General features: G+C 34.1%; 2 protein-coding genes across 4 annotated transcripts; one reads left to right on the top strand and one right to left on the bottom strand.

Moving 5' to 3' along the window:
* The first annotated feature begins 4,281 nt into the window (after nucleotides 1–4,281).
* LOC118052911 (uncharacterized) lies at nucleotides 4,282–8,639 on the top strand. Of its 2 annotated transcripts, none has more exons than XM_073410254.1 (5): nucleotides 4,282–4,583; nucleotides 5,068–7,237; nucleotides 7,690–7,891; nucleotides 7,981–8,177; nucleotides 8,258–8,639. In XM_073410254.1, the coding sequence occupies exons 2-5, from the start codon at nucleotides 5,128–5,130 to the stop codon at nucleotides 8,299–8,301; spliced, it is 2,553 nt and encodes an 850-aa protein (XP_073266355.1). In that variant the 5' UTR covers nucleotides 4,282–4,583; nucleotides 5,068–5,127; the 3' UTR covers nucleotides 8,302–8,639. The 2 variants fall into 2 exon arrangements, with proteins under 2 accessions (XP_073266355.1, XP_034919903.1); XM_035064012.2 differs by having other exon boundaries at nucleotides 4,283–4,583; nucleotides 4,981–7,237.
* Nucleotides 8,640–9,527: 888 nt separating this feature from the next.
* On the bottom strand, nucleotides 9,528–17,897 carry LOC118052910 (uncharacterized). Of its 2 annotated transcripts, none has more exons than XM_035064009.2 (6): nucleotides 17,732–17,897; nucleotides 14,274–14,382; nucleotides 10,862–14,116; nucleotides 10,520–10,762; nucleotides 10,186–10,341; nucleotides 9,528–10,025 (listed from the first exon to the last, which is right to left on the bottom strand). In XM_035064009.2, the coding sequence occupies exons 2-6, from the start codon at nucleotides 14,346–14,348 to the stop codon at nucleotides 9,774–9,776; spliced, it is 3,981 nt and encodes a 1,326-aa protein (XP_034919900.1). In that variant the 5' UTR covers nucleotides 14,349–14,382; nucleotides 17,732–17,897; the 3' UTR covers nucleotides 9,528–9,773. The 2 variants fall into 2 exon arrangements, with proteins under 2 accessions (XP_034919900.1, XP_034919902.1); XM_035064011.2 differs by having other exon boundaries at nucleotides 9,528–10,022; nucleotides 17,732–17,896.
* Between the last annotated feature and the right edge of the window lie 15 nt (nucleotides 17,898–17,912).

Genomic DNA, 17,912 nt, shown 5'->3' with positions numbered 1-17,912 from the left:
TATTTTGAATTAAGTATTGTCTATATAGATAATCAATCATTTCTAAACATGGATAACTGGGTTTACAGTCGTTTGAATTGGGTATACATATATATGCTGTAAAACAGCTTGGGAAGTTAGGGTTGATAGCAACAAGAGATGTCATGGGATGTGATCTTTGAGTAAAAGAGAATTTACTAGGGTTTTTCGAGCGACGGAAAGAAGGTTGTGGGTCTAGTGATGGGCATTATATATATATATATATATATATATATATATATATATATATATATATATATATATATATATATATATATATATATATATATCAGGAAAGAAGAAAGAGGATAGAGGACAAAGAAACACAGCTAATGAGGGGTAAAGGCCAAGCAAGAGAGTCCAACACATGGTGCGCCATGGGAATTGAAAGCTCAGCTTGTGATGTGAGATAGATGCTACTTTCTATGGCTTCCAGCAAGCTTTAAACGCAAGAATGGACGCGCAGTGGATGTGGAAGGATCGACAGATTAACACCATCTTTTCCTGTAAAGAAGTTACTATACATATTAGCAAACTGGGATCAAGTAAAGTGGGTTAGTAGTGTCAAAAGAAGATAAATGATGATCGGCCAATTATTAGAGGGTTGAAAGGGGTTGCAATTTGCAAGCTTTTGGATGATTTGATTGATAGAATGTCCATTTATCACTCTACTTGTTGTGATTCAGACTATTGTTTTGCTAGTTACGTGAAACATGCTTCTCTGCGCGCAGGGAGGCTTTTCTTTCAACACCAAAAAAAAAAAAAAATTATACACAGGGCGGCTTTTTTACGTGTTTTTGTAGGAAATCAGAAAAATTATGTATTCATGTAATTAAATGAATTGATAACTCTATATGTGTTAATAAAAGAAATAAAAAAATACAAAAAATTAAATATAGATTAAAATATTTCATTTTATAAGAGAAGAATTTTATCTTATTGTGTTTGTTAATTTTATTTATTAAAATAAATTTTTTTATTTAATCAAACGATAATAAAAATAAATATTTATATTAAATTGATTGAGTAAACTAAAAAGAAAAAACATATCATGGATGCAAGATTGAATATATTACAAATATTATTTGAAATATTTTTATTAAAAATATTTTAAAAAATAAAATTTACATATAGAATGGATTAATAAAACATAGATAAATAACGATAATTTTTTCAAAAATTAAATATATATAAAATAAAAAAAATCATTTGAAAAGACTTTACAAACAAAATACAATTGAAAAACAAATTATGAATATTGGGTTTACCGTGGAATTTGAGAGGATGCACTGTATCGGCTCAACAATACTTGTCCCCGTCGTTTTATACCGTCTTTTAATCCTTCTCCGGAGTCCATCTCACTTGGCGATTTCTTTTTCCCGAAGAAACTAAAGTCAAATCAGTTACCGTAATTAAAGTAATTTTTATTATTTTTCAAAGTGTTTTTAATTTTGAAATATATTAAAATAATATTTTTTAATTTTTTGAATTATTAAATTAAAATGATCCAAAATATATATACAAAATAATTTAAAAAAAAAATATATATATTTTTGAACAGTATGGTATGGCCGCACAAACATACACACCCTGGATCCCAGGAATTCTCACTTAATTGTTTCCTTTTTTAGATCACTAGATAATGGAGATTTCTCCACAGTTTTAAAAACCCTTCGTTGTTAATTTTCTCACTCTCCAGCAAATAAAAACAAGCCTTCGGAGTTTTTTTTTTTCCTCTTAAATATTGAGAATTCAAGAAAATCGGATTTTAATTAATCAATAAATAAAACAATGTCAGATACAATTGTAAATTCCCTAAAAAATTCATGTTAATCACAGATTTGATGTTAAGCAAGCTTAATTTTTTTTTTTTTTCTATATAAACGAAAGAAGAGATTAGGGCTACAAATTACTTTTAAAGAGAAAGATGATGAGAAACCATTCTAATGGGCCTAGGATTTATATTCTTAAATAGAGCTCGTATTCATATTTTTTTTTTCATTTGATCCTCTGGATTTATTATGTGGCCCGTTACTTATCTAGAGTAGGGTCATTACTTTGGGCCTCTATAACTTCTAATGGCCCAAAAAATATAAAGCTTGGGTCAACATAACAACACTCCTCATATTCAATATTTAAATCCGTTTATGAAGCCCATCATAATAACAAAAGCTAAATAATAAGGGGAAATTATTATGGATTAAGAGAAATTTTACTATAAATTATAATAGTAATTTTACTTTTAATTTTAAATTTTAAATTTTTATAAGATTTTTTTTAGTTGTTTGTGTTTCTTTCTTTTTTTTATATCTTCTGACAACTAAAATATGTAATTGTCCTATATTTGTTTATTGTTTGCTTGGATTAGACAAGGGTAGCCATATCCTAGCCTCTTGGGTCTGCATGGCTGTCAGATCTAAGAGCCTAAAAAAACTAATTATAATTTTTATTTATGATACTTCAATGATGATTTAAATATTTTTTTTATAAAAATAAAATAATTTATAAAAAAAATTAATTAGAATTTATGTTTAGGATACTTTAAGGATAGTTTAAATTGTTGTTGTTATAAAAAATAAAAAAAAAATTATTTAGGATACTTCAAGTGTAATTTAAATATTTTTTTTAAATAAAAAAATTATAAAATAATTAATTATCATCTCTATTTATGATACTTCAAAGGTAGTTTAAATGTTTTTTTTATAAAAATAAAAAAGTTTCTTGGGCCGAAGATCCTATAAAAAATAATAAATAAATAATAATAATAATTAGGATTTCTATTTAAAATAATTTATAAAAAAATAATTGGTTTTTTTGTTTAAGATACTTTAAGGATAGTTTAAATTGTTTTTTTGTTAAATAATTTTTTTTTTAATAAAAACAATTATTCAAGAAACTTCAAGTATAGTTTAATTTTTTTATATAAAAATATATAAAACAATTAATTACCATTTCTGTTTAGGACCTCAAGGGTATTTTAAATATATATTTTTAAACAAAATAGAAAAAATTGATAAAACATTATTCAGGATAATTCAAGGATAATTTTAATATTTTTTATAGAAAAAAATTACAAAAAAATAATAATTAGTATTTCTGTTTATGATACTTAAAGAATAGTTTAAATATTTTTTTTATAAGAATAAAAAAAATTATCAATTTTTTTTAACATTTATGTTTAGAAAACTTCAAGGATAATTTAAATGTTTTTTTTTATAAAAAAATAATTATTAAGATTTCTATTTAGGATAGTTTTTTTTATAAAAAATATTATTTAGGATACTTCAAGTATAATTTAAATATTATTTTATAAAAAAAACAATTAATTAACATTTTTATTTAGGAATACTTTAAAGGTACTTTAAATATTTTTTTAATAAAAAAAAAAAACTTATTGGAACTGACTTGACCGCTAGACCTAATACTTCCTGGTTTGGCTTGATTGCAACACCCAAGAGCTTATAAAAAATAATAAAAAAAATTTATCCTTTGCTTGTGTTTTTGTTTGCTTAGGTAAAGTAAGAGTTGCCAGACTCAAGCTCCTCGAGTCTGGGTATTACACCAGACCCAATAGATTCAAAGCTCTTGGGTCTAGTTTGCCAAACCCAAGAAATTTGGGTCTAAAAATGACTGACCCAAGTCTGTTTAAAAATAATTTTTAAAATATAAAATATTTTTCTTATATTTTTTTTTAAAAAATTATTATTGGCCGTTACGGAACGCTGGATAATACATTAGTATAAGTTATTAGGTGAAAAAATAATTTTTTCATAAAAAAATGGATAAACTATATTCAATATCCTATAATTGAGTAATAATGAGCTACAATTCTCTTGGTTTAAATTTTTCCCATGTTAATATTAATCTTATAGTTTTTAAATAATTAAAAATGTTGGTTCGCAATTTGTTTCATTACTATGAATAGTAATTGTAGATAAATCTAGATTAAATTGCGAGAAGTGGACTAGAAAGAAAATAAATATTATTTGGCAATTTGTTTCATTATTTGTTTTTTTTTCCGCAGTTTGCTACGTTTTATACTGCTTTTCAAATAAAAAATATTTTTTTTTATATTTTTAATTTAAAATACAATTTTCATTGAATAGACAAATGGGTTCTAAACGGCTAATATTCTAATATTTAATATAGGGGTGATCTTGGAACATTTTAAAATCTATAGAATTAATTTTGACAAATTCTAAATGGTAAAGACAAATAAAATATCTCAAATCTAGACACTTGAGAGGCAAAAATATAGTTGACCCAGAAAAAAAAAAAAAAACCCATCCAAGCAATCAAAACAACTCTCTTTCAGTGCCTCTCCCATAAAAAAAAAAAAAAAAAAAACCTAACCGGCAGGACACAAAACCAGACCAGCAACCAGACCATCTTCTCGGTTCACCCGAAATTCCGATGATCAGCTAGTCGAGGTAACAACCCAACAAGAATCTTCCCTCAAAACTTCACCACCAGATAGATCACCTGTGAAAACCCAGAGAACCAGCTGGGTCAAAACAATCGGTCCGACCAGAATTCACCATAGTTTTTTTCTGTTACAGAACAGAGTAAAGTTCTTTTCTTTCACTTGTATTTCTGTTTTATTGAATCATGTTTCTATGCCCAAAAGCAGTATAATTTAGTGCCATTTAGTATTTGTGATATTCTGGGTTTTAGTCTTATAATGTAATAACATGATCAAGGAATTGCTGACTTGCATGACTTTTGGGATAATAGTCTATGGCATCAATTTGAGGATTCTAACATTTTACTAGGAGTATAAGACCTGGGTTGTCTTCATATGATGATTTTTTTAAGCTATTGACTTTAAAGTTTCAAACTTTTGTTTTCTAGGCTGTTATTTTTCTTTGTGAGGTATAATGTGAGCTAGTTTGATTCATCTATCATCGTATTTAATGATTAAGGGCGTGTCTTATTTATGTTCTGTTTTGTGTCAAACTGTAGGAATTGAGGTCCAGCTGACAGTTTTGTACAACTAGGAAAAGGCAACATTAATGTTGTTCAGGTTTGATCAGTTACTTTTTGTTTCAGTTGAAGAAGAAAAGTTGATGGTAAAGCTGTTTAGTGATTTATAAAGGGTTAGTTTGGAAAATGGAGGAGTTTTTGGTACCATCACCAAAGGACCTGGCATGGAAACATTGTCAAATGTTTAAGGAAGGAGAAAAGACACGCATGAAATGTATATATTGTGGTGAAATATTTGAGGGTGGTGGGATTCATAGGTTCAAGGAGCATCTTGCCGGTCCCAAAGGTGGTGGGCCTATGTGCCAAAGTGTTCCACCTGATGTTCGGCTATTAATGCAGCAAGATCTTGATGTGATTACCGCAAAGCAAAACAGCCAGCAACTGAAGATTCAGGAAGAAGAAAGTGATGTTAATTTGCCTCTTAGTGATGTAGGCATGCTTTCAAATCCCTTCAGTAATTTTGAATCAGCTCCGGGAATGCGAAGGAAAAAAGATGTGGGATGGAAACATTGTGAAATGTTGAAAAACGAGAAACGGGTGCAGATAAAGTGTAATTATTGTGCGAAATTGTTTAAGGGTGGTGGCATTCATAGATTTAAGGAGCATCTTGCTGGTAGAAATAGTGGTGGTGTGCCTAGTTGTACACGAGTTCCATCCGATGTTCGGGACTTGATGGAACAACATTTAAGTCCAATTGTAGTGAGGCAAAGAAAGAAACGAAAGTCAAAACGAGAAAAATTAGACGATGTCGATTCACCTCCTGGTGGTGAAGATGTATACATATTTGCTGATTATAGTGATGACATGATCACCCCACTTCGAGCTGTTGCAGCCTGCAATTTAGCTGAAGTAAATTCAGATTTCTTACTGGATGGAGAAGGAACGAGTAATGGAAATTTGGGCACAAGAAAGAGCGCTATTGCTGTTGCAGCTTCAGATGATGCTGATGCTTTAATAGCAATGGGTTCAGAAACAGCAGATAATCCAATCCATGCGATATGGGGGCGGTTCTTGTATGATATAGGAGCTAGTTTAGATGCAATGGACTCAAATTTTTCCCAACCATTGATTGATACTGTTGCTTATGGGCGGCCAGGGATTGCTGCACCCTCACATCAAGATCTTCGTGGTCGGATATTGAAGAGTCTGGTCGAGGAAGTAAAAAGTGATATTAATCAATACAAGACAAGATGGGTGAAGACTGGCTGTTCTCTTTTGGTTGAAGAATGCAACTCAGAAAGTGGTGTAATTACACTGAATTTTTTGGTGTATTGCTCCAAAGGAACAGTATTTTTGAAATCTGTGGATGCATCAAATCTTATCCACTCAACAGATGGTCTGTATGAATTGCTTAAACTAATGGTGGAGGAAGTTGGAGCTGGAAACATTTTACAAGTAATTACTAATGGTGAAGAACATTATATTACTGCTGGGAAAAAATTAATGGATACTTTCCCTTCCTTGTATTGGGCTCCCTGTGCAGCTCGTTGCATTGATCTGATACTGGAGGATATTGGAAAACTTGATTGGATAAATACAGTTCTTGAACAGGCTAAATCTGTCACGAGATTTGTCTACAATAACAGTGCAGTGTTGAACCTGATGAGGAATTTTACTTCTGGTAGTGACATTGTGCAACAGGGTATGACACGCTCTGCTACCAACTTCACTACATTGAAACGAATGGCTAATTTCAAACTTAATTTGCAAACCATGGTAACCTCACAGGAGTGGATGGACTGCCCTTATTCAAAGCAACCTGGAGGATTAGCAATGGTAGATATTATAAATAATCGGTCATTTTGGTCTTCATGCATCTTGATCATCCGTTTAACAAGTCCTCTCCTGCAAGTTTTGGTAATAGTTAGCAGTGAAAAGAGGGCTGCGATGGGATATGTATTTTCAGGAATATATAGAGCCAAAGAAACCATTAAGAAAGAACTTGTGAAGAGAGAGGATTATATGGTCTACTGGAATATTATAGATCATAGGTGGGAACAACAATGGCAAACTCCTCTTCACGCTGCAGGTTTCTTCTTTAACCCCAAGTTCTTTTATAGCATTGAAGGAGATATGCACAATAAGATTTTGTCAAGGATGTTTGATTGCATCGAGAGATTGGTTCCTGATACTGAAGTCCAGGATAAGATTGTCAAAGAGTTAACCTTGTATAAAAATGCAGAAGGAGACCTTGGGAAGAAGTTGGCAATCAGAGCTAGAGGAACTCTGCTTCCTGGTAAGGATACTTTCATTATAGTTTGATTACTGCTGCTGTTTCCATCTAGTGTTCAGATTCTTTGCTTTCTTGCAAGAGCTTTCTAATAATATTAGTTCTGATAGGACGCCAATTGTTGTCATACACACGGCAAGTATGTGCATGCAACCATTTAAGAAACCTCTATGAAAATATTGTCAACATAAGTTTCCTTTCATTGTCGAACTCATTTCATACTGTCAAATATCATAAAAAAATTTAGGAATATCAACATAACTTCACTGGTGCCTGTTTGGCATGTTTCTGCTACTGTGTTCAACGTATTTGACATAAGACATCATGTAGGCGGTTATATTTATTCTTTGCAATCCTTGCTTGTACAAGAATTTCATCTTTCTGTCATGTAGTGGGTTACATTTCTTTTTCATCAATATTACTTGGAACTGATTTCTAAATATACCATGGCGTTTTAGCTGAATGGTGGTCTATATATGGCGGATCTTGCCCAAATTTGGCACGTTTAGCTATTCGTATTCTCAGCCAAACCTGCAGTGCAATTGGGTGTAGCCATAATCATATTCCCTTTGAGAAGGTGCATCGCACAAGAAATTTCCTACAGCGTCAACGACTAGCTGATCTTGTCTTTGTTCAGTACAACCTGCGTCTTAGACAAATGTAAGTAAAACCAATGACTGTTTATTTTAGTTATTTGAAAATCAGAGAGGAAATAATTTTTGTTCTTTTGCTTACTGATTTTCTTGCAGGGTTGATGGAAACAAAAAGCAGATTCCTGAGGACCCCATTTCATTTGATGATGTCAGTCTCGTTGAAGACTGGATCACACAGAATGAGCTTTGCCTAGAAGACGCTGGGAGTTCAGATTGGATGTCACTAGTTCCACGTTCTGTTAATACAATGCCACTGGCACCATCAACTGATGAAAGTGAAGACGTCGCTTCTGGTAATTGCCTTGCTATGCTCAAGAATGTCTCAAGTCAGCTCCTTTTCTTAATCAAGCTAAACGCTTTGGTCTGTATGCAGGGTTTGATGATTTTGAGATCTTTAATGGATCGAAGGATGTTTAAAATGAGAAATGGAGATGATGAGGTAAACCATGGAGAGTTCATATTGATGGCTGGTTATGTTTTCCACCATATGCTCACATTGGAGAAAGGTATTGTAATGTTTGAAGCAATGAATAGGAACTAGTTTGGGGCTGTGACTCCTATCAAGTATGACACTAATGTTGTGCAATTTGGACCTTCCTAAATATGGCATAGTTGAATACCTTAAGCGCTGCATCTTTTTGGAGTCCAGTAAAATTTTCTGGTTTGTGCTTCATCTGCAGAGCGCAGAACAAAATCCGCACATGGAGTAACACCATGGCTTCCTTTTCATGGGAATCTTTTGATCATTTTGCTTTCATGGCTTTGAGTTGACTCACCTTAAACCCTTTTGACATCAAGAATAATTACATTTCTGGAGATCACAAAGAGATGTTATCGCTGGTTTTATGACTGAATTTAAATTATGATACAAGGAATCATTGCAAATACAACAACTAAGCCTCAATCCCAAAATAGTTGCGTCAGCTAGATGGATCCTCTTGTGTCATTATGTGTGATCATACACCGAATCTGCCTCAATATCAACAGATCTTAAATCCTTTAAGCTACTAAATTTTTTGAACTGGCAATCATAACGGCGCCGAGAGCTTTGGGTTCTTCAGGATGCATCTCCATGAAATGTTGAGTGGCAGTACTTTGTCTTTGAATTCTTTCAGACATTGATGGTACAGCAGTGGTAATGTGTTGAATTCAGCTCTTGTTCGGTCGCCAAATAACTTGATTACAATATTCAATCTACCTTTATAAAGCAGGGTGTAGTGGTCACTAGATGCCTGATCTCCATGTTTCTTGTTTATCACATGCTCAGTTTTTTCCAGTTTTTTTTATAACCCACTTGAGAATTTAATCAAACATCCAGAAAGAGTGCTGGCTTTCATCACTTGGGGTTTGACTTGATAAAAAGTCCTAGGTTGCCGGGTCAAGCTGTGTTCACCCTAATAAGTCTATTATTTTTATCAAAAATATTTGTTTCAATTTTTCTGCAAAAATTCTTTAATGTTGAGTTAGCCGAGTTTGGATTGATTTAGCTGAGTTAACCTAATCAGGAGGTTTGGATGAGTCAATGTCAAAACTAGTTCATCTTGAAACCTAATCTCCAGATCATAAGATTTTCATGGCGACCTACCAAGCTAGGCTAGACCGGGTTTAAGAATAAACGAATCGAAGCACTTACATCCAATCAATAAACTAATAAATACAAACTTGAATATTACATGAATTGAACGTTTCTTCTGTCACATGGATTGGGGCAAGGGATAATAAAGAAAACAAATTCCTGACCACTGCTCAAAAACCTAATCTAGAAAGCATACTAATACAGCTTCCAACCTCTTATGTATAAACTGGAACGGAAAAAGGAATTTTTTTTTAAAGAAAATGGGCAAAAAAACCTGAAGCAGTGAGCAGGACCAAAATCCAAAATGCCAAAACTAATAACGCTTCCCAAGAATTACCCCAATGATGATAGATACCAAGGCCACTCCCAAGATGAATTTAAAGTTCATGGCAGGCGAAACATCGACAGTTTGAGTATGTGTTTCAGAAGAGGATGAGGCTTGCGCAGATGCAGCTTCTAACTTTTTCTTGCTCTTTCTTTTTGTGGGAGTAGAAATGGCGGCGCTGATATCTCTGGATTTGATCTCTACTCCTTTCTGTTCAGCTGGACTGCTTCCATCACCCTGCTATATATCTCAGTGTAAACAAATGTTCGATTTTTACATTTAAATGACTAGTATAATAACATGTCCACTGACCATTTATTTCCAACTTCACCTCCTCATGGCTTATTTTTTCCAGTTTAGACAATGAAAATTCCATGAATAGGGGGAGATATAAACTGACCTTTTCCAATAATTTAGCATCAGCCTCTTGCAGTTTCTGCTCAAGTTCCTTCACTTGGTTCTCTAGATGTGACACTTCTTTGTTCTTGGCTTCAAGGTCTGCAAAGGATTTCTTCAGAGCTGCTTCCTTTTCCAGCTTTTGAGAATTTGCTTCTTTCTGTTTGGATGAACATTAGAAAGAAGTGTCAGTAAAGTTTTTTACAAGTTCCTTGCATAGAAACAATGGGAGGCCTACACGAAGCTACAGTCAGAGATGTTGTTCAGTATTCAGTAATAAACTTAATGGAACATCAGAACCCTATTTTTGAACTCGTGCTTGATTCTTGAAAAAATACCTGTTCTTTTAGTTCAACTTCAGCAGTCGTCAATTGTTTTTCAAGTTCCTCGAGAGAAGTTTGCAATGCTGACTTCTCAGCAACCTCAGCCTTGAGACTTTCAATCTCAGATTTCAAGGCATCTTCATTGGCCTTCTGTCCCTTCAGTTCTTCCTCGAGCTGAATGATCACTGACTGAAGTTCCTTCTTTTCATGTTGATATGTTTCATTGAGCAGGTTGCTCTCTTCCAAAACTGAAGATATCTGCGATTTGAAAGTTTATCAGGTTAGAAGACTATGGACAAAAGAATTGCCAAATCATTATTTACCACGAAAAGGAAAAACAAAAATGATGCTACAAACCTGAGAGTGTAATTTCTGCCCTTCATCAGTAAGCTGCTGCTGCAAATCCTCCACGGCCCTCTTTGAAATGTGAAGCTGCTCAATAGTTCCATCCTTCTCAGAAAGGATTGTAGATAGTTTTGCCTCTAAATCTCTGAGTTTGGACTCATATGAGGCTAGCTCCTGAGTGAGCTTCAAATTATACCCAGCTAGCACACCACTCTCTTTTTCAAAGTGACCTGACTTTGTTTTCAGTTCCTCTACAACAGTTTCCAGATGTGTTACTTTCAGGAGAGTCTCTTCCAGCTCGCCTTTTCGAGATTCAGCAATTTTGGATGCTTCATGAGCCTGTTCTTCATGCAGTTTTACTTGCCCCTCAAGTGCTTGTAGCTTCTCATTCAAATCTCTTGTTTCTACATCCTTCAGAGTGAGGCTCTGAATTGCCTCTTGTAATTGTGTTTCAGCGTGCATCATTCGCGACTCAGTTGCAGAATGAAGTTCTATGGCTCTTGAGTGCTTGTCTGTTATTTCTGTGATCGTGCTTGCGTGAGAAGCAAGTTGTTGAGATGTGGCTTCCTTCTCAGAAACGGCAGAATTTAGCAATTCCTGAAGTTCATCAATCTTGCTTTTCAGTTGATTGTTCGTCTCAACTAAGAGTTCATTCTCTGAGAAGGAGTTGGAAAACTTGGTTTCTGCTTCCACTATCTGACTTTTGAGTTCTTCATTGGAGGTTTCCAAAGCTACCATTTTTAACAAGCACAAGTCCAATTCTTCCTTCAAAAGTGCAGACCTTCCAGTTGCTTCAGTTATCTGCTCTTTGTATGCCTTTACTTGGTCTTCAAGGGTATTCAGTTTCTCAAACAGGGATTTTGCTTCAGAATCCCTGTTAGTGAAATTTGTTAATGCTTCTTGAAGTTTGATTTCTGAATCCCTTGTTAGGGCTTCGTGTAATGACTCAAGCTCTGACTTTCTAGAAGTGGCTTCCTCTAATAATTTCTCTTGTTGCTCAAGTTGCTCCTCTGCAGATTTGAGCTTCACCATTATATCACTTTCTTTCAATCCAGCAGCCTTCAGATCATTTTCAATGCTTTCCAACTTCTCTTGCATCTCGGACAATTCATTACGCAACACTCCCACAAGATTCTCAGCTTCAGTCAGCTTCTCATTGGAACTGCTTGATGCCTCTTCCAGCCTTTTCTTTTCATCAGTGACCAAATTCAGTAATTCTGTTAGCTCTTTCTCCTTCTCCCCAGCCATCTGGAGCGAAGCTTCAAGGCTTGATGACCTTGCTTGGTAAGCCTCAATTTCAGATGCTAGTTCAGATATCTTATCTAAGTATTTACGGGAATCTGCTTCTGCATCCACACATTTCTTTTCAAATGCACTGTTCTGCTCTTCAAGTTCCTTGATTCTGTACTTTTCTGCTTCAAGCAACAGCACAAACTCGCTTGCCTTTTTTCCAGCATCCTCTAATCTGGAATGAGATGTCTGGAACAAATCTTCAAGTTCAAGGCTGCGCTGATAGTGCATTTTTGCTCGGTCCTCATGCCCAGCACATTTTTCTTTTGCAATTTTCAACTCCTCCTCAAGTTCTGAATTCCGAGATGATGACTGATTCAGGGAAGATTCAAGGTGGGTTATCTTTTCCTGGTATTCCTCCACCTGGGCACTCAACTGATTCTTTTCCCCCTCTACCTCTTTCAGTGTAGTACCGAGTTCAGATATTTTCTCTGAGAATTCTCTCACCTCTCTCTCAGCATCACTGCTTTTTCGTTCGACCAAATTTAACTGCTGCTCAAGTTCCGCATTCTTCTTCTCTGCTGCAACGAACCGTATCTCAAGCTCTCTCAGTTGTGATTTTGCCTCTTCTGCTGCTTCATTCGAAGCTCGGATTAAATCCTCAAGCTCCAGGTTCTTTTGAGAGGCAGTTGCTGCAGCAGCTCCAGATTCACTGTGGAGATCTTCCAGAAACTTCAACTTCTGTTCTAGCTCTGCACTGTTTGACAAAGCTTGGGACAAAAGAGAATCTGTTTTACAGAAATTCTCATCTGAAGTTTTCAACTTTTCCTCAAGCTCACCGCACACTCCTTTCATCTGTGCTGCATTACTTGTGAGATCCGCCATGGCTGCTTCTAGAGCTTCTTTTTCTTTCAGTACTTTAGCCAATTCTTCCTGTACAGTTGAGACCTGTGCTTCATGGGTTTTCAACCCAGCCTCAACTGATTCCCTCGTGTTGATTTCTTCCTCCAACCTCAGCTTCATGCCTTCCATCTCCGAAACTTTTGCTTGAAGATCTTCTTTAGTTGCAGTGAGCAAATTCTCAAGAGCCAAGAAATCTTCCTTCACCTGAGATTCTGAAGCTTTCTTGAGGTCCAATTCCTGGGTCAGTTCGCCGATGAGAGCCTCTTTTGAAGAAAGTCTTTGCTCTGTGTCCAGCTGCTGTGATTTTGAAGCAGCCAACTCTTCATTAGCTGCTGAAAGTTCTGCTGTCGTGCTCTTAAGAGCCCCTTCAACTTTCAGATTCTCTGCAACCTTCTCGTACAGGCCCTTGACTTCCTCCTGAAGAGTAGCCATCTGATTTTCCATTTCTTTTGCACTCAGTTTTGCCGCCTCAAGCAGCCTTTCAAACTCCAAGGCCCTCTGCGTCTCGGATTCAGCATGCAAACCACTTTCTTTGTGCAGCTCCTCAAACTTCTTTGCCTCACCAGAAGATACTTCCAGCTCATGTTCCAACTCTTGCATCTTCTTTCTTGAATTCTCGAGTTCAAGGGTGATACCATCAAATGATTCCTTAACCTCAACCAATTCCTTATGCTTGGTTTCTTTTGCTTGTAAAGCTTCTTGCAAAGTGTGGAGCTGTGCACTAAATTTCTCCTCAGCTTCAATTATCTGCTCTTGCAATTTCTTGTGACTGATTTCAAGCTCTCCATACTTCTTTCCACTCTCATCCAACTTCTCATTGGCCAGCAAGACATCATCCTTCAGCAGTGTATTCTCGGATTCAGAATGCTTTAATGCTGCGGATACTCTTTCCAATTCGAGCTCAAGTTCCTTCAGCTTCTCTTGGGCCTCTAGCAATTCTCTGGTCGAACCGCTTAAACTTCTTTCCACAACAGATGGCTTATCAGCCTCCCCAGCAGATTTCGCCTCAGCGGTATGAGAACCACCATCCTTCACATCAAGTGATTCCTTCTCCACTTTGATGAATTCTCCATCAGTTTCATCCTCTTCCTTCCTCCCTTCCTTTTCTACATGCGTCACGTCTCCATTTGTAAGCTGTAATAACATCACCAGAATCAAAACTGAGCTGACAAAGAAGGGTTTTTTTTTTCAAAAAAGAGAGGAAAAATCCACAGCAACTTGGCATTTCAGCAAGTTTCTGCAATGCAGGCTAATGTCACTTTCATCAAGTTTATTCAGGCATTAAAATTACCTTAATAAGATCAGCAACATCAGGATCACCCTTCACAACTGGAACTTCTGAACTGACTTGTGTCTCTCCTTCCATATCAAACCAACTTCACTTTCCTAGATTTCTCCTCCTGAATTTGTAACAAGTTGGCAGTTAACACAACATTTTCTTTCATGATTTACACAGCAAAGCCTCAAAACTCAAAAGACATTGAGCAAAGCAACATGGTGTCTTTCGTTACTGTATCTACTGCATTGCCAGCATGGAGATCAGAAATCGATATTGCTGACTGGCTCAGATGTTACAGTGCAATAGTTTAACATGTTTCTTGTAATCAACAAGTGTCTCACAATGAAATTGTAGCAGCCGGCTCGTGCACACTTAAATTACTATGATTTTTGGTGAGAAATTATAATATTTCCTTAAAAAACAGAGCTTATACTACAATTATCTATGTAATCAGTTTATGAAGAAATAAAAATTATAAAATGCCAAGTCAATTAGCCGAGGTGGAATTAGGTGGACGCAAATATAGTTATAAGCCTCGGCTCAAGATCAGGTACTAGATCAACTTATAAATAGGTGGATCATCTGAACTTTTTTTTTTTTTTTTTATCATTAAACCAGGCCGGAGCTAAAATTGAGGTTAACATATCATCGAAAGATGTGCACAAGTGAATTACATGATCATGAGCCGACAAAACTACCTGACGTGGAAGCCTAAATAGGACATGGTACACGTCATCATAGACATAGCCAAACAAATTATTCAACGGGGAAATGCATTTCATAGAACATAAAATTCCAAGATGCTGCATTTTACCAGGCTGTATGCTTTGCTCTCCACCTGCCCTCTTGGAAGGGCAGCCGGCCTGGTAGATACCCGTCCCAACCCATCTATGAACAACCCGTTTCCCGGCCCCAAAGATCTTGTCATTTATTTCCATACACGTTATCAAATTTCTAGATTTTACTACACAAAGTCTAAACATCTATAGTTGAAAAAACATATTTCGAGATCAAAACATGACACCAAAAAAGTAGCAATTAATGGCGTTGGTGGGTTCAGAAATCCTGGCGCAATTTATGTAACATATCACAACAACATGTGAACCTGGTAATAATTTGTATTTGATGATGTTTATCCAAAATACATCATAAAATTAAATTAAAATTAAAAAATACTATACTGGTATTAAGATAAAGAGCTTACTATTGTTCTTGTATGTATTCAAATACAATTTACTAGGACTATATAAGATCCCAAATCACCTAACCTATTATCATGACATCCCATCATGTGAAAATGTGAAAAAGCCATGTGGGGCCTCATTAACTTTCACTCAAGGGCCATCAAATCCTCCTTTTCCATGATTGACTATGGAAACATGACCGTCCAATTGGAAAGCAGATGAGATTGATCAATCAAAACATTAAACATGAAAAAATACCATGTATTGAAGCAAAAATAAAAAATAAAAAATAAAAGCGTACATATCGAGACCAGAAAGGATGCATAGCGGGTGGGATCCCATCAAGGCTGGCATTCCATCTGTATCTCATCTCTCTTTTGCATATTTTTGTTTTATTTCCCAATTTTAAAGTTAAAATTGTGTGACAGCTCAATTTAAACCTTTTATATCATCAAATAGCTCCATACAGGCACACCCTTAAATATGAAAATTAATCAAGGACGGTGACCCCTACCCAAGTTTCTATAATCCCTCTCTGCTGTAAATCATACGCCGAATAATGACTCTGACAGATACGAAATTAGAAATATGTAACCAATTATATTGTATCTTTTCAGAAAAATAAATTGTAATCTGTGAATTAAAGAAAAAACAGTTTTTCATTAAAAAAATATATGGCCAGCAAAATTTGGTCTACTGCAAATTTATTCAAACCAGTTTAAATCAAGACTCGGGTTACAAATTAAAAGCGTGTTTGACAGTGTGCTAATGGTTGCTTTTCAAATAACTTTTCGTGCCGAAATACATGCCAATAATTTTTTTTATTTTTTAAAAATTATTTTTGATATTAGCACATCAAAACGATCTAAAAAATATAAACCACACTTAATTTTAGCAAAAATAAATAATTCAAAATTGTATTTTATTTAGTACATGTTAATTATATAAAAAAAATTATTAAAAATAAAATATTAAAAATATACATTTTTTATTTTATTTATAAAATATCAAATTGAGTTTACACTAAAAAACATGTTAACTAACTAGATTAAACTAAATCAATTTTAATATAATTTTTTTTAAATCTATCCCAAATTATATTGTATTTTTTAAGAAAAATAAATTATAATTTATGAATTAAAAAAACAATTTTTCATTAAAAAAATATATGACCAACAAAATTTGCTCTAATACAAATTTATTTAGATCAAGACTCGAGTTACATATTAAGAGATTGGTACATGTTAATTATAAAAGAAACTTTTTATTTAAAAAAAAGTTTTAAAAAATATTTTTTTATTAAAAAAATTAAATCAACTAACCAGATTAAATTAAATCAATTTTAATATGATTTATCTAACCCAAAATATAGTCAGGTTGATTCGAAGACGGTTTGAATAATAACGCTTTAGTGTTATAAATTGTAACATGGCTATTTAATTTTTCATGTAACAATAAAAATTCAAGATACTAGCGTGAAGTAACAATTTCAAAGGATAAAAAATTGAATTTTTTCTTTTTTATTCCAAATTATTGTTGGAGACTGTTTGGTGAAATGATATTTTTAAAATATTTAATTTTTTATTTTTAAAAATATTATTTTAACAATTTTCAAGTAAAATTTAAAATATAATGCTAAAACCTTCTAAACAACCTCTGACAATCATTGACACATCCACTGTTAGCTGGAGTGGAAAAAACAAAAACGTTTGGCTACAAAACGATCTAAAACAAATTCCATGCGTTCTTAAAGATTGATCACTGAAAGATACTACAGAAAAGCAAATAAAATCAGATTTATTTTGACAAAAAAAATTTGACAAACAACCACCGTGTTCATTGATCTTTAAATTATGAATAAAAATTTTATTTTTACTAACCAGAAAGGAAAATAATAAGAGGTCAATGATCAGACCTAAAATAGAGGCTTTTGTAAAAAAGAAAAAAAATAAAGCAAAGTGATCAAAGCTTTCTGCTTTTATTTCCTTTCCTTTTTCAATCAACATTTCCAGCAAGCAAGGTATTTATTACCCTTTCTATGCCCATCCATTTCAGATTTGAACATGAAAAAATTACGAACAGAGTGATGATCAAATTCTAAAAAAAATAAAAAGCACAGCCCAAGATCGCAAACAAACTGAACACTGAACCATCATCATCAACAACATCAAAAAAATATTGATCACTGCAAGAAAAACACACTTCACTGATGATTTCTTGATAAAAAAGACTGAAACTTTGAGCAAGAAACAGAGCTAAAGAAAACACAGACGAAAGATAGTTTACCTGAGAGAAAAATCGAAGCTGGATTACTTCCTTTATCTTAAAAAAATGGGATTTCCCTGTTTTACAAGAAAAACGAAAAATTTAGAGAGAGTTACGGTGGTAGTGGTGGAGGAGAAGAGAAATTTGAGAGAGGAAAAGGTTTTTTCTTTGTATTTTTTTATAGTGTGTGAGAGGAAAGAAA

The sequence above is a fragment of the Populus alba genome, chromosome 6 (assembly GCF_005239225.2).
Source record: "Populus alba chromosome 6, ASM523922v2, whole genome shotgun sequence".
NCBI lineage: Eukaryota > Viridiplantae > Streptophyta > Magnoliopsida > Malpighiales > Salicaceae > Populus > Populus alba.
This window is presented reverse-complemented; position numbering and strand designations above follow the sequence as displayed.